General features: G+C 31.9%; 1 protein-coding gene across 4 annotated transcripts in view; it reads left to right on the top strand.

Annotated features, from left to right (window-relative positions):
- The window catches only part of LOC111420627 (sickie), a 63,668-nt gene that overhangs the window by 1,819 nt on the left and 45,154 nt on the right, over positions 1 to 16,695 (top strand). For 2 of the 4 annotated variants that reach the window (XM_023053656.2, XM_023053655.2), the window contains exon 1: positions 3,462 to 3,992. The exons of 1 other annotated variant lie outside the window; for it this stretch is intronic. In XM_023053656.2, the coding sequence (XP_022909424.1) occupies positions 3,612 to 3,992 (381 nt within the window). In that variant the 5' untranslated portion in view covers positions 3,462 to 3,611. Of the gene's footprint in view, positions 1 to 3,461; positions 3,993 to 9,039; positions 9,994 to 16,695 lie in introns of those variants that run through there. One more of the 4 variants, XM_023053657.2, reaches the window with a different exon arrangement.

The raw sequence follows: 16,695 nt of genomic DNA, 5'->3' as shown, positions 1-16,695 counted from the left end.
TCGAGAAAAAAATTTTTAATAAAAAATGCTATAATTGGGATTTAGCAATGACATAAGAATTTCAAAAAATCATGCCGCATTAAATTTTTTTTGTAATGATACATAATATATCTCAAATTAAAGCTAAAAGAGTATATTTTAAGATAGGATTAAAAAAATATAGGATTTGATGATATATTTTTGGAGGAAAAGATTCCCGAAGAAATTGTTTCAAAATTGGGCTATGTTGAAATTTAATAAAAATATAAAAAATCGCCTTAAATTCAGTTTTATGAATAAAGATACCTAATATATCTCAAATTGAAGCCGAAAGATTGTAGTTTAAGATGTAATTAAAATAATATAGGGTTTGATGATATAATTTTGGAGAAAAAAATTTTTTAATATAAAATGCTATAATTGGGATTTAGCAATGACATAAGAATTTCAAAAAATCATGCCGCATTTAATTTTTTTTGTAATGATACGTAATATATCTCAAATTAAAGCTAAAAGAGTATATTTTAAGATAGGATTAAAAAAATATAGGATTTGATGATATATTTTTGGAGGAAAAGATTCCCGAAGAAATTATTTCAAAATTGGGCTATGTTGAAATTTAATAAAAATATAAAAAATCGCCTTAAATTCAGTTTTATGAATAAAGATACCTAATATATCTCAAATTGAAGCCGAAAGATTGTAGTTTAAGATGTAATTAAAATAATATAGGGTTTGATGATATAATTTTGGAGAAAAAAAAAATTTTAATATAAAATGCTATAATTGGGATTTAGCAATGACATAAGAATTTCAAAAAATCATGCCGCATTTAATTTTTTTTGTAATGATACGTAATATATCTCAAATGAAAGCTAAAAGAGTATATTTTAAGATAGGATTAAAAAAATATAGGATTTGATGATATATTTTTGGAGGAAAAGATTCCCGAAGAAATTATTTCAAAATTGGGCTGTGTTGAAATTTAATAAAAATATAAAAAATCGCCTTAAATTCAGTTTTATGAATAAAGATACTTAATATATCTCAAATTGAAGCCGAAAGATTGTAGTTTAAGATGTAATTAAAAAAATATGGGGTTTGATGATATAGTTTTCGAGAAAAAAATTTTTTAATAAAAAATGCTATAATTGGGATTTAGCGATGACATAAGAATTTCAAAAAATCATGCCGCATTTAATTTTTTTTGTAATGATACGTAATATATCTCAAATTAAAGCTAAAAGAGTATATTTTAAGATAGGATTAAAAAAATATAGGATTTGATGATATATTTTTGGAGGAAAAGATTCCCGAAGAAATTATTTCAAAATTGGGCTGTGTTGAAATTTAATAAAAATATAAAAAATCGCCTTAAATTCAGTTTTATGAATAAAGATACCTAATATATCTCAAATTGAAGCCGAAAGATTGTAGTATAAGATGTAATTAAAAAAATATGGTGTTTGATGATATAGTTTTCAAGAAAAAAATTTTTTAATAAAAAATGCTATAATTGGGATTTAGCAATGACATAAGAATTTCAAAAAATCATGCCGTATTTAATTTTTTTTGTAATGATACGTAATATATCTCAAATTAAAACTAAAAGAGTATATTTTAAGATAGGATTAAAAAAATATAGGATTTGATGATATATTTTTGGAGGAAAAGATTCCCGAAGAATTTTTTTCAAAATTGGGCTATGTTGAAATTTAATAAAAATATAAAAAATCGCCTTAAATTCAGTTTTATGAATAAAGATACCTAATATATCTCAAATTGAAGCCGAAAGATTGTAGTTTAAGATGTAATTAAAATAATATAGGGTTTGATGATATAATTCTGGAGAAAAAAAAATTTTAATAAAAAATGCTATAATTGGGATTTAGCAATGACATAAGAATTTCAAAAAATCATGCCGCATTTAATTTTTTTTGTAATGATACGTAATATATCTCAAATTAAAGCTAAAAGAGTATATTTTAAGATAGGATTAAAAAAATATAGGATTTGATGATATATTTTTGGAGGAAAAGATTCCCGAAGAAATTATTTCAAAATTGGGCTATCTTGAAATTTAATAAAAATATAAAAAATCGTCTTAAATTTAATTTTATGAATAAAGATACCTAATATATCTCAAATTGAAGCCGAAAGATTGTAGTTTAAAATGTAATTAAAAAAATATGGGGTTTGATGATATGGTTTTGGAGAAAAAAAAATTTTTTAATAAAAAATGCTGTAATTGCGATTTAGCAATGACATAAGAATTTCAAAAAATCATGCCGCATTTAATTTTTTTTGTAATGATACGTAATATATCTCAAATTAAAGCTAAAAGAGTATATTTTAAGATAGGATTAAAAAAATATAGGATTTGATGATATATTTTTGGAGGAAAAGATTCCCGAAGAAATTATTTCAAAATTGGGCTATGTTGAAATTTAATAAAAACATAAAAAATCGCCTTAAATTCAGTTTTATGAATAAAGATACCTAATATATCTCAAATTGAAGCCGAAAGATTGTAGTTTAAGATGTAATTAAAATAATATAGGGTTTGATGATATAATTTTGAAGAAAAAAATTTTTTAATAAAAAATGCTATAATTGGGATTTAGCAATGACATAATAATTTCAAAAAATCATGCCGCATTTAATTTTTTTTGTAATGATACGTAATATATCTCAAATTAAAGCTAAAAGAGTATATTTTAAGATAGGATTTAAAAAATATAGGATTTAGCGTAAGATTGTTGTATATTTTTCATTGAATTAAAACTAGAACTAACACTAGACCTAGAACTAGAATCATTCGGGTTTAGCCGTCTTAAGAGACGTATGGCTAAACCCGAATGTTTCTAGTTTTAGGTCTAGTGTTAGTTCTAGTTTTACACTAGAACTAATACAAGACCTAGAACTAGAATCATTCGGGTTTAGCCGTCTTGAGAGACGTGCGGCTAAATCCGAATGTATCTAGTTCTAGGTCTAATGTTAGTTCTAGTGACAGTGGTAGATACCGCTAGTTAGCATAAGATATCACTATGTTGCATATTTTTATTGAACTAAAACTAGAACTAACACAAGAACTAAATCCGGCTAAATCCGAATGTTTCTAGTTCTTGGCTTAGTGTTAGTTCTAGTTCTAGTTTTAATTGGTATTGTTGTACATTTTTATTTCCTCGTATTATTCATTTTGCAGAAAATTCCATTACAAACTTTAACCTATCCCAAAAAATGCCCACCCCTTCAAACAACACTTGACAAAACGTGATTCTTCCTCCCTCTAAATACCAAAGCAGGACGAGCAATTCTCTCCCTCCTCATTCCAATTTTTCCTTCTCCACGTGGACTCGATCTCTCATGTGTGACTCATAGGAGGATTTCCTACGATCGTCACCAATACCAAAACGTTCTCTCTCGCCGTGTTTGATTAAGGTAATGAACGCCCAGTGGGGTGGAACTTCGCCCCCGGGGTTTCCTCGGCACACGACGCGGGGGTGGCTGCTGGAATAGCCCCTCTCTATCGTCGTGCGCGTTCCACCACTGGAGTGCGATTCCGAAATCCGATACCGTTGACGACGGACGCGCTCGCGTTTGAAATGGTCCTTCTGTTGCGGTGATTTTAAATGTCTTCGTCGCTGGAAGGTTCTTTGGATTGGGATTCCCCCTCGACTAAAACAGGAACGGTTAAACGAAGGCCGGTGTCGAGTTCTTTAGAAGAAAATGGTACTTGTAAAGTTGGATGTAAAACAAGCGGGATACCGTGTTTTGTTGGTTCCGGTGGAAAAATGAAAATGAAAAAAAGGTGGTCGTATTCGGGAGTGAAAGAAAGTAAAGATAAAGTGAATTTAGTTTTAAATTCCAAAGTTTCCGACACGGATTCAGGAATAGCTTCACCTTTATCGCCGTTATCTTCGTCAAATCAAGGATTTTTCGGTTCATCTTTAGGATATTTGAAGGAATTTAAATGTCTCGAGGATTGTAGGTGTTTAAAACAAGATGAGCAGGTGAGAAAATTTTAAATGAATTTGGAAATCGTTGTTAATATCGTAAAAGTTAAAATTTTTAATGGACTCATTTGTCGTCGTTCCAGAAATAACCATGACGAGACAAATCTTGGATTAAATGACTCCACGTTCGGAATAATTCAGCTCTGTTTAAGCGAAACTTACATCCATCATCCCTCTTTAAAAACTCGAGCAGACGATCCGTTTTAATTCACCGAATTAAACTCGAAATAGTCGCCCACTTTTTTAACTTCCCAGACAAAATCATTTCAATAAAAACAGAAATGAGAGTATGTTTATTGGATGAAATGTTCCATTAAGTTTTTTGCTAGATAACAAAATATCATTTCTCTAGAGCCTAGAGCAACCCATGTCATTTTTGGCACTTTGATTTATATTATCTGCAAACATGTCATTTATCTTCACACCCTAAAAATGTTTTTTCTTTAAATATTTTCTATTTTAACCATTAATTACAATTCAAATTGATGTTGTACTTGAGAAAACCGTGTTTGGGGTTGACTCAACCCCTTCCCATTAAAATAAAGCCCCGATTTCCATCTCAATTTTCATTTTCGAGAGGTTATTCGCTTATTGTTTTCTGTTGGGGTCCGCTTCCGGTCGCTGCGGAATTGATCGATAAATAAGGGCGGCTTTTGCTGGGTGTTTACTTTTACGCGCGGGGTGAAACTTCCACGTGCTTTCTCTCGTTCGCGTTCAGTCCCCGATGGACTGGTAATTAGATAGAAAAAGGGAACCTGAAAGCTGCGGGGCATTAGAACTCGATGGGGTTGCGTTTTACTGCCCCCCTCAAAAAGGTGTATTGTTCTTTTGATTGCCATTGACAGGTCTTTTTGTGTACCTTTTTGTTAAAATGTAATTAACTGTTTGAACAGTTTTAATAAATTTTTTTATTGAACAGATTTGTCCGATTCCATAAGGATTCTGGGTAGGATTGTAGACTACAGCAAGAAAGTCTTTATTAAATGTCAGGAATTTCTGACCATTTCTAAAGTGCAGGAAAATATCTGGAATTACCTTAATTGGCGTTCGAAAATAAGTTTGAAATTCTAAGAATCAGATACAATATATTAAAAAAGTTGTATTAATAATAATAATAAGAAAGTCTTAACACAATGACTTCTGCAAGACAATTCGCTGGTCGAGTTCCAAACAACAAGAAAAGGTCTATTGCATTGGCAAAATTTTGAAAGACTTGAAAGAGATTACATTGACAAGACTCTAGACTTTATGAACAAATCAGAAACTGCGCTGATTGAACTCCAAATTGCAAAAAAAGTCTGGAATTACATTGGTGAGTTTCCAAGATTAAAAATCAAGTCTGGAAATAACATGATCAGATAATGATCGAAACTTACAATATTGTCTTTGATTTTGTGTGCATAAGTGAGCATTTTCTCTTTGATTTGGAGTTTCAGCTTGGTGTGTCAGTTGGGGGGTGGATTGCTCTTTCATACTTTGCTAGGACGGATCACATCCATGGTGGAGTGGCGATATTCGCGAAAAGAGATCGGAAATGTAGTTTGTTGGGTGACATAAATGACTTGTCGGTGGAGATGGATTGTGAATTGGCGGCACTGCGTTGCGAGGTCTCTCGTGTTGTGATTGTATGCGTATATAGGTCCCCATCTGGGAATTTTACAACTTTTAAGGACATTATGGAGCGTGTTCTGGGTGACTTCAATGTCAGATTTGGTAGCGGAGAGTCAAATGCTATTAAACTGTGTCATATTTTTTCTTCTTTCGGATTTTCACCATCTATCTCCGGACCCACCAGGGGCAAAAACTGTCTTGGCAATATATTTGTTAATTTTGCTGAGGACAGGTTCAAAGCTGGGGTGGTCGTGAATAATATCTCTGATCACCATGGTCAATTTGTCTCTGCTGCAGTATCACTTCCAATTGGAATTGACTACAGTTCTGTAATGTACAGGAGGATTACCGTTGAGGGGAATTTGAGATTCTTTGAATCCTTTCAGGGTTATACTTGGGAATTTCTCTGTGATGACGGTTTCAATTTCAAGGATAGATTTGACTATTTCTTTCATAGATTTCTATCAACTTTTTATATGGCGTATCCTCTAACTAGAAAACGTGTTAGAAATTGTGACGGAGGCGTAAAGTGGTTCAATAATACACTGCGTCAGATGAGACTCAGGTGTGATCTCGCTTCCAATCTTTTCAATCGTTATGGAACTGCTAATCTTAAGGAAATGAGGGATAGAGCAAGGTCGGCGTACCGTAATGGCATCGATGAGGCTAAACGGAAGGCCGCTGTCGGATACATTAACGCATCGAGCAACAAATCGCGGGCCTCTTGGACTTTGATTAATGGGTGCAGGGTCAGTGTGGACAAGCAGAATGTTGCGGATATGGATCCCGATAATCTAAACAGCTTTTTTGTAAATGTCGCTAATAACAATGTTGCTAAATTCGGCCCGTCTATTGGGTCCCCCTTACATCTGTGTTGTAGTAACTTTGACAATGTTCCTGTTTTCTCTTTTGTTGAGGTATCAGAGAGTGAAGTTAGAAGTGTTCTACAGTGCTATAAAGGGCTATAAAATGTAACATTAGCCTCATGGTTGCGCCCCTTACCATAATGGTTAACAGCATGATGCGATCACATACTTTCCTGGATCAATTAAAGATAGCTTCCATTGTGCCTATTTTTAAGCATGGAGATAAAAACGATTGTTCGAATTATCGCCCCATTAGCATTCTCCCGATACTGTCCAAAATATTTGAGCGCGTAATCTACAAACAAATAATGGCTCACGTGGAATTGTATGATGTGCTTTTCGAGAATCAGTTCGGCTTTCGACCTGGTAGGAGCATCGGGGATGCGATTGTTAATTTTATGAATGTCTGTCACAGTACGTATGAAGATCGGGAGTACTGTGCTGCTCTATTTCTTGATTTGTCTCGTGCTTTTGATAGTGTGTCGCACCGTATTCTTCTCCTGAAGCTGAAGTCTGTTTTTCGCTTTGATTTAAATAGTGTTGCTCTTATCGAATCATACCTGTCCGATAGGTTTCAAGTGGTTAAATGTGGAGACAAGGTATCTGGAAAACTTCCAATCTCGAGGGGTGTCCCTCAGAGATCTATTTTAATCTATTTAATGATTTTCCTGGTTACCTGGGAGAGGATGTAAAGTGTTTGTTGTACGCTGATGATGCCACATTGCTTGTCTCCGGGTTAAACTACGAGGAGGTAATGTCTTCCTCAAACAAACTGTTGACTGCTGCGAACGGCTGGTGTGTAGCTAATGAACTATGTTTGAATAAAGACAAAACGGTTCAGACACTTTTCACCCTAAAACGGGACTGTGTGGGTGATTTCTCCCCTGCTAGATTGTTGGGCATAACGGTGAGCTCCAGAGATCTGAAATTTGATGTGCATGTGGCTGAAATTGTTAAAAAGATCTCAAGAAACATTTTTCTACTACGTAGACTAGTGAGCTCGGTATCTGTCGAGGTGGCCAAAACAGCGTATTATGCGCTGATACACTCAATGATTGACTATGGTATTATTGCCTGGGGTGGGAGTCCAGCAAGTAATTATGTGTTTGGTTTGCAACGCAGAGCTGTGAGAGTGTTGGCAAAACTTAGTTATAGGGAAGATTGTCGCCTCGCCTTTGAATCCTTGAATATTCTAACGCTTCCATCATTGTTTATTCTGAAATGTTTGCTGTATATTCATAGTAATGATGAACAGTATAAGACGCACGCCGACGTGCACAGTTACTTTATCAGAAACCGTATGAACATGTGCGTAGATTTTTGTCGGTTGAGTGGAACGCAGAAAGGTCATTTGTACACTGGTCAGATTTTGTATAATAAGTTACCGCAATCTATTAGAGCACGACAACACAAGCAATTTAAAACTGTTATGAAGAATTTCCTGATGACGGGTGCGTTCTACTCAGTCGAGGAGTGATATTGTCATTGTATGAATGTATTTTTATTGTATTTTCTTCTCGGCTCCTGCGCCTGTATATTGTTGTATATTCTATTTAAAATGACGTGTGTAAGCCTTGGGCATAGAGCACTAATAAAGTTATTATTATTATTATTATTAATATAGAGTAAGAAAATGTTTGGACATACTCTAGCTAGATTAGAAATGTCAAGAAAGTGTCAACACTTCCATATAGCAAAAATGAATTTGGCGAGAGTCCAAACTTTAAAAAAATATCAGAGATTAAGCTGATAAAATTTCAAGATCACCTCATTATAGATGAGGTTGAGTCTAATTTTGAATGAAATTGTTTTAATCAGTTTAAATATTAATATGCAGACTGCATATTATAAAGGGAAACGAATTAAGTCATTTCGTACGTGTTTGATTTAAAATTTTCAAATTCACCCCTCCGAACATCGATGAGATCCAATCATTATTTTCATCTCTTGCATACAAAAATAGTTAGCAACCCCAAACATTTTAATCCCCACCCATCATTTGGCTAATTTGGCGATTAAAATCGTAATTATTTCATGATGTTGTGTTGAAATTTAAGTAGATGAGCGTATCTCATTCGAGTTAATTACCCGGAATATTTTCTTCTAACTATAGAAACGCGGTGCGTAGTGTTTCCATGCTCTGAAAATCAGTCATATTATCGTAGTGGACTTGTGCCAACAGGCGCTTGCGTATCCGGTAGCGCAGTCTGTTTCAGGAAAGCGCGGTGTTCGTGTTTCAGTCCGTGTCTAGACACTGAAAAAGTTCGTCACTGAAGAAATCGTCATAATGATGATAAATACGTTTTTGGTGGGGTTTTATAAAGTTTTCTTTAATATTTTTTAAACGTGTAAACATGAAATGTGATTGTGAAACTTGTTATTAAATTAAAAATTTTTTAAGTCAAAAGTACCTAAATAAGATAAATTAAAGTGGTGATCTAATAAAATTTAATTGTTTCTTTTATGGTCTCGTAATTCTTTCAATTAACGTCCCCCCTATTAACTTTTTTAATTTATTTTCTTTAATTTTTACGACTCCCAAAAAACTTTTTACTATTAAATAAAGAATTTCTTTTTTTTTGTATCTAATCAGTTGTCATCGTGGCAAATGCACAATTATTGATGGCGATTTCGCGTGTCTCTTGCATATTAATTCCCGACAACACGAAAAAGTTCGCCCCTTTTTTCAAAGACGCAAAAAGGCTTAAAGTACTTTTTTTATTCTTCCTACATCGTTATCTACCTTCATTATTAATTAGTCTCCAGTGTTTTTACATCAAAGCTATTTTTCAAATGTGTTGGTTTTTTTTGACTTTGATATTATTTGTTTCTTGAAAACGTAATGACTCCATGTCAGGTGGTCCAATAAACCTGGAGACACGTGTATATTACAAACGACTGAAAATTGTACGAGACTCGTATAATTTCTCTTTACTCTTCATTCATCTATTTTTGAAACCACAACCTCTTCGGCTTTATTTAGGTGGCCGTTTATTTTCGCACTTGTGAATCACTTTGTATAGTTTGTTTTCCACCTATTAAGTATATTTTGACTGGTTACTAAAGTTCATTACCTTTTCATTTTTTTATTAAAACAAACTGTAAAAAATATGAACCATACGTTTCGAAACTGCTAATTGCCTGTGTACAGTTGGGGACCGAGTTGTCGATTTTAATTGAAAAAGTTTGTTTGGAACTCTGGTCGATTTCCATTCCCGGTCCACCAGCCATTACTCACTCATCCTAAGTAAATATGGACACATCCACAAATATGCCATCAATCAGTCCGGTTTATTCTACAGGCGGTTGAACTTCATTATTTAAATTAACAAATGGGTAAACGAACGGTTTAAAAATTCAAAATGATTTTATTAAAGCGATTATTAATTATTTATACGTTTGTGACTTGAAATTAAAAAAAAAGATTAGTTTTAAAAATGTTTCCTGGGTGTATTAGAGCCCCAAAATCAACGGACGGCTCCACAGATGACATCAGCAAACAAACCAAGAGCATTGTCCAGGTTAGTAACTCATTTACGTTTCAGGTATTTCACCTAAACCTTATTTATAGCATCTAAACGAGCTCACGTTTTGAAATAGATTTGTTTCAAAAATATCTTCGTTCTTATTTCGATTTCAGAAATTCTACACGATTATTTTGAGAAACTTTGTAAATTTAATTGTGCTATTAGATTATAAGTTCTTTACAATTAATTGTTGATGAAATGTTGTAGAGGAGACTTTTGAGAAAACTTTTTATTTCAATTATAGCCACTAGTTTACCACGACCAAACATCTAAGACATCTTGTTGATGTAGCTATTTCTTCTAGCATCGCCTTAAATTTGATGTGGACTCTAAATCACAGATATTCAACATTTGTAACAATTTTCAAGTCTTTTCAGTATTCTCAAAAAAATTTCTTTTGTTTTCTGGAAAATTCCTAAGGATTGGCAATGATTTATAGGAATTTTTAACCAATTTCTTATGGGTTTCCAAGGATTTCGAGAGGCAACAACTTTCGCAAAACTTTTTATGATTTTCCAGAAAATTTCTATGATTTCTAAGGATTGTTAGTGATTTCTAGGAATTTTTTAACGATTTTTCAAGGTCCTAAATGCATCCAAGATTTTCAAAGGGATTTCAGAAAACTTGTAAAGATATACAAAGTTATCCAAAGTATTTGCCAGGTTTTTAAGAGGTTTTATCGAATTTCTGAAAAGAGTTTCTAATATTCCTAATAATACTAGGGATAATCAATATTTGGAAGAAATTTCAAGTCTTTGTAAAAATTCTCAGAAAATTTTTATTGCTTTTTGGAGTGATTCTAAGGATTGCCAAAGCTTTATAGGGATTTTTAACGATTTCTGTAGTTTTCTAAATACTTCAGGGTTGACTTCTAAGACTTGCAAAAGATTTCAGAGAACTTGCAAAGATTTACAAAGTTATCCAAGAATTTCCAACTATTTCCATGGATTTTTAATAATTTCCAGGTTGTCAGTATATTTCTAGAAATAACTACGTCATCTCCGGTTTTGCAAGTTAAGTTTTCAAGGCTTTTGAGAGGATTCGTGCAATTTCTGAGAAGAATTCCTGATGTCCTTAGAAATACTAAGGATAATATTTATTCTTTTAATTCTTAGAAAACTTTTATTGCTTTTCGGAAAGATTTTAAGGATTTCCAAAGCATTATAGGGATTTTTAACGATTCCTGTAGTTTCCTAAATACTTAGGGGTTGACTTTTAAGACTTGCAAAAGGATTCCAAAGAACTTGCAAAGATTTACAAAGTTATCCAAGAATTTCCAACTATTTTCATAGATTTTTAATGATTGCCAAGTTGTCAGTATATTTCTAGAAATAATTATGTCATCTCAGGATTTTCAAGTTAAGTTTTCAATGATTTTGGAAGGATTCGTGGAATTTCTGAGAAGAATTCCTGATATCCCTAGAAAGACTAAAGATAATATTTATTTGTAACAATTTTTAAGTCTTTTTTAGAATTTTCAGACAACTTTTATTGCTTTTCGGAGAGATTCTAAGGATTGCTAAAGCTTTATAGGGATTTTTAACGATTTCTGTAGGTTTCTTAATACTTAGAGGTTGACTTCTAAGACTTGCAAAAGGATTCCAGAGAACTTGCAAAGATTTACAAAGTTATCCAAGAATTTCCAACTATTTTCATAGATTTTTAATGATTACCAGGTTGTCAGTATATTTCTAGAAATAATTATGTCATCTCAGGATTTTCAAGTTAAGTTTTCAATGATTTTGGAAGGATTCGTGGAATTTCTGAGAAGAATTCCTGATATCTCTAGAAAGACTAAGGATAATATTTATTTGTAACAATTTTTAAGTCTTTTTTAGAATTTTCAGACAACTTTTATTGCTTTTCGGAGAGATTCTAAGGATTGCCAAAGCTTTATAGGGATTTTTAACGATTCCTGTGGGTTTTTTAATACTTAGAGGTTGACTTCTAAGACTTGCAAAAGTTTCCAGAGAACTTGCAAAGATTTACAAAGTTATCCAAGAATTTCCAACTATTTTCATAGATTTTTAATGATTACCAGGTTGTCAGTATATTTCTAGAAATAATTATGTCATCTCAGGATTTTCAAGTTAAGCTTTCAATGATTTTGGAAGGATTCGTGGAATTTCTGAGAAGAATTTCTGATATCCCTAGAAAGACTAAGGATAATATTTATTTGTAACAATTTTTAAGTCTTTTTTAGAATTTTCAGATAACTTTTATTGCTTTTCGGAGAGATTCTAAGGATTGCCAAAGCTTTATAGGGATTTTTAACGATTTCTGTTGGTTTTTTAATACTTAGAGGTTGACTTCTAAGACTTGCAAAAGGATTCCAGAGAACTTGCAAAGATTTACAAAGTTATCCAAGAATTTCCAACTATTTTCATAGATTTTTAATGATTGCCAGGTTGTCAGTATATTTCTAGAAATAATTATGTCATCTCAGGATTTTCAAGTTAAGTTTTCAATGATTTTGAAAGGATTCGTGGAATTTCTGAGAAGAATTCCTGATATCCCTAGAAAGACTAAGGATAATATTTATTTGTAACAATTTTCAAGTCTTTTTTAGAATTTTCAGACAACTTTTATTGCTTTTCGGAGAGATTCTAAGGATTGCCAAAGCTTTATAGGGATTTTTAACGATTTCTGTAGGTTTTTTAATACTTGGAGGTTGACTTCTAAGACTTGCAAAAGGATTCCAGTGAACTTGCAAAGATTTACAAAGTTATCCAAGAATTTCCAACTATTTTCATAGATTTTTAATGATTGCCAGGTTGTCAGTATATTTCTAGAAATAATTATGTCATCTCAGGATTTTCAAGTTAAGTTTTCAATGATTTTGAAAGGATTCGTGGAATTTGTGAGAAGAATTCCTGATATCCCTAGAAAGACTAAGGATAATATTTATCTGTAACAATTTTGAAGTCTTTTTTAGAATTTTCAGACCACTTTTATTGCTTTTCGGAGAGATTCTAAGGATTGCCAAACTTTTATAGGGATTTTTAACGATTTCTGTGGGTTTTTTAATACTTAGAGGTTGACTTCTAAGACTTGCAAAAGGATTCCAAAGAACTTGGAAAGATTTACAAAGTTATCCAAGAATTTCCAACTATTTTCATAGATTTTTAATGATTACCAGGTTGTCAGTATATTTCTAGAAATAATTATGTCATCTCAGGATTTTCAAGTTAAGTTTTCAATGATTTTGGAAGGATTCGTGGAATTTCTGAGAAGAATTCCTGATATCTCTAGAAAGACTAAGGATAATATTTATTTGTAACAATTTTTAAGTCTTTTTTAGAATTTTCAGACAACTTTTATTGCTTTTCGGAGAGATTCTAAGGATTGCCAAAGCTTTATAGGGATTTTTAACGATTTCTGTGGGTTTTTTAATACTTAGAGGTTGACTTCTAAGACTTGCAAAAGTTTCCAGAGAACTTGCAAAGATTTACAAAGTTATCCAAGAATTTCCAACTATTTTCATAGATTTTTAATGATTTCCAGGTTGTCAGTATATTTTTAGAAATAATTATGTCATCTCAGGATTTTCAAGTTAAGTTTTCAATGATTTTGAAAGGATTCGTGGAATTTCTGAGAAGAATTCCTGATATCCCTAGAAAGACTAAGGATAATATTTATCTGTAACAATTTTGAAGTCTTTTTTAGAATTTTCAGACCACTTTTATTGCTTTTCGGAGAGATTCTAAGGATTGCCAAACTTTTATAGGGATTTTTAACGATTTCTGTGGGTTTTTTAATACTTAGAGGTTGACTTCTAAGACTTGCAAAAGGATTCCAAAGAACTTGGAAAGATTTACAAAGTTATCCAAGAATTTCCAACTATTTTCATAGATTTTTAATGATTACCAGGTTGTCAGTATATTTCTAGAAATAATTATGTCATCTCAGGATTTTCAAGTTAAGTTTTCAATGATTTTGGAAGGATTCGTGGAATTTCTGAGAAGAATTCCTGATATCCCTAGAAAGACTAAAGATAATATTTATTTGTAACAATTTTGAAGTCTTTTTTAGAATTTTCAGACAACTTTTATTGCTTTTCGGAGAGATTCTAAGGATTGCTAAAGGTTTATAGGGATTTTTAACGATTTCTGTAGGTTTCTTAATACTTAGAGGTTGACTTCTAAGACTTGCAAAAGGATTCCAGAGAACTTGCAAAGATTTACAAAGTTATCCAAGAATTTCCAACTATTTTCATAGATTTTTAATGATTACCAGGTTGTCAGTATATTTCTAGAAATAATTATGTCATCTCAGGATTTTCAAGTTAAGTTTTCAATGATTTTGGAAGGATTCGTGGAATTTCTGAGAAGAATTCCTGATATCTCTAGAAAGACTAAGGATAATATTTATTTGTAACAATTTTTAAGTCTTTTTTAGAATTTTCAGACAACTTTTATTGCTTTTCGGAGAGATTCTAAGGATTGCCAAAGCTTTATAGGGATTTTTAACGATTTCTGTTGGTTTTTTAATACTTAGAGGTTGGCTTCTAAGACTTGCAAAAGGATTCCAGAGAACTTGCAAAGATTTACAAAGTTATCTAAGGATTTTCAGCTATTTTCATAGATTTTTAATGATTGCCAGGTTGTCAGTATATTTCTAGAAATAATTATGTCATCTCAGGATTTTCAAGTTAAGTTTTCAATGATTTTGAAAGGATTCGTGGAATTTCTGATAAGAATTCCTGATATCCCTAGAAAGACTAAGGATAATATTTATCTGTAACAATTTTGAAGTCTTTTTTAGATTTTTCAGACAACTTTTATTGCTTTTCGGAGAAATTCTAAGGATTGCTAAAGCTTTATAGGGATTTTTAACGATTTCTGTAGGTTTTTTAATACTTAGAGGTTCACTTCTAAGACTTGCAAAAGGATTCCAAAGAACTTGCAAAGATTTACAAAGTTATCCAAGAATTTCCAACTATTTTCATAGATTTTTAATGATTGCCAGGTTGTCAGTATATTTCTAGAAATAATTATGTCATCTCAGGATTTTCAAGTTAAGTTTTCAATGATTTTGGAAGGATTCGTGGAATTTCTGAGAAGAATTCCTGATATCCCTAGAAAGACTAAGGATAATATTTATTTGTAACAATTTTGAAGTCTTTTTTAGAATTTTCAGACAACTTTTATTGCTTTTCGGAGAGATTCTAAGGATTGCTAAATCTTTATAGGGATTTTTAACGATTTCGGTAGGTTTTTTAATACTTAGAGGTTGACTTCTAAGACTTGCAAAAGGATTCCAAAGAACTTGCAAAGATTTACAAAGTTATCCAAGAATTTCCAACTATGTTCATAGATTTTTAATGATTGCCAGGTTGTCAATATATTTTTAGAAATAATTATGTCATCTCAGGATTTTCAAGTTAAGTTTTCAATGATTTTGGAAGGATTCGTGGAATTTGTGAGAAGAATTCCTGATATCCCTAGAAAGACTGAGGATAATATTTATCTGTAACAATGTTGAAGTCTTTTTTAGATTTTTCAGATAACTTTTATTGCTTTTCGGAGAGATTCTAAGGATTGCCAAAGCTTTATAGGGATTTTTAACGATTTCTGTGGGTTTTTTAATACTTAGAGGTTGACTTCTAAGACTTGCAAAGGGATTCCAGAGAACTTGCAAAGATTTACAAAGTTATCCAAGAATTTCCAACTATTTTCATAGATTTTTAATGATTGCCAGGTTGTCAGTATATTTCTAGAAACAATTATGTCATCTCAGGATTTTCAAGTTAAGTTTTCAATGATTTTGGAAGGATTCGTGGAATTTCTGATAAGAATTCCTGATATCCCTAGAAAGACTAAGGATAATATTTATTTGTAACAATTTTGAAGTTTTTTTTAGATTTTTCAGACAACTTTTATTGCTTTTCGAAGAGATTCTAAGGATTGCCAAAGCTGTATAGGGATTTTTAACGATTCCTGTAGGTTTTTTAATACTTAGAGGTTGACTTCTAAGCCTTGCAAAAGGATTCTAGAGAACTTGCAAAGATTTACAAAGTTATCCAAGAATTTCCAACTATTTTCATAGATTTTTAATGATTGCCAGGTTGTCAGTATATTTCTAGAAATAATTATGTCATCTCAGGATTTTCAAGTTAAGTTTTCAATGATTTTGGAAGGATTCGTGGAATTTCTGAGAAGAATTCCTGATATCCCTAGAAAGACTAAGGATAATATTTATTTGTAACAATTTTTAAGTCTTTTTTAGATTTTTCAGATAACTTTTATTGCTTTTCGCAGAGATTCTAAGGATTGCTAAAGCTTTATAGGGATTTTTAACGATTTCTGTAGGTTTTTTAATACTTAGAGATTGACTTCTAAGACTTGCAAAAGGATTCCAGAGAACTTGCAAAGATTTACAAAGTTATCCAAGAATTTCCAACTATTTTCATAGATTTTTAATGATTGCCAGGTTGGCAGTATATTTCTAGAAATAATTATGTCATCTCAGGATTTTCAAGTTAAGTTTTCAATGATTTTGAAAGGATTCGTGGAATTTGTGAGAAGAATTCCTGATATCCCTAGAAAGACTAAGGATAATATTTATTTGTAACAATTTTCAAGTCTTTTTTAGAATTTTCAAACAACTTTTATTTCTTTTCGGAGAGATTCTAAGGATTGCCAAAGCTTTATAGGGATTTTTAACGATTTCTGTAGGTTTTTTAATACTTAGAGG

This window comes from Onthophagus taurus, chromosome 10, assembly GCF_036711975.1.
Source record: "Onthophagus taurus isolate NC chromosome 10, IU_Otau_3.0, whole genome shotgun sequence".
Lineage (NCBI taxonomy): Eukaryota > Metazoa > Arthropoda > Insecta > Coleoptera > Scarabaeidae > Onthophagus > Onthophagus taurus.
Note: the sequence above shows the minus strand (reverse complement) of the source record. Positions and strands in the feature narration are given on the sequence as shown.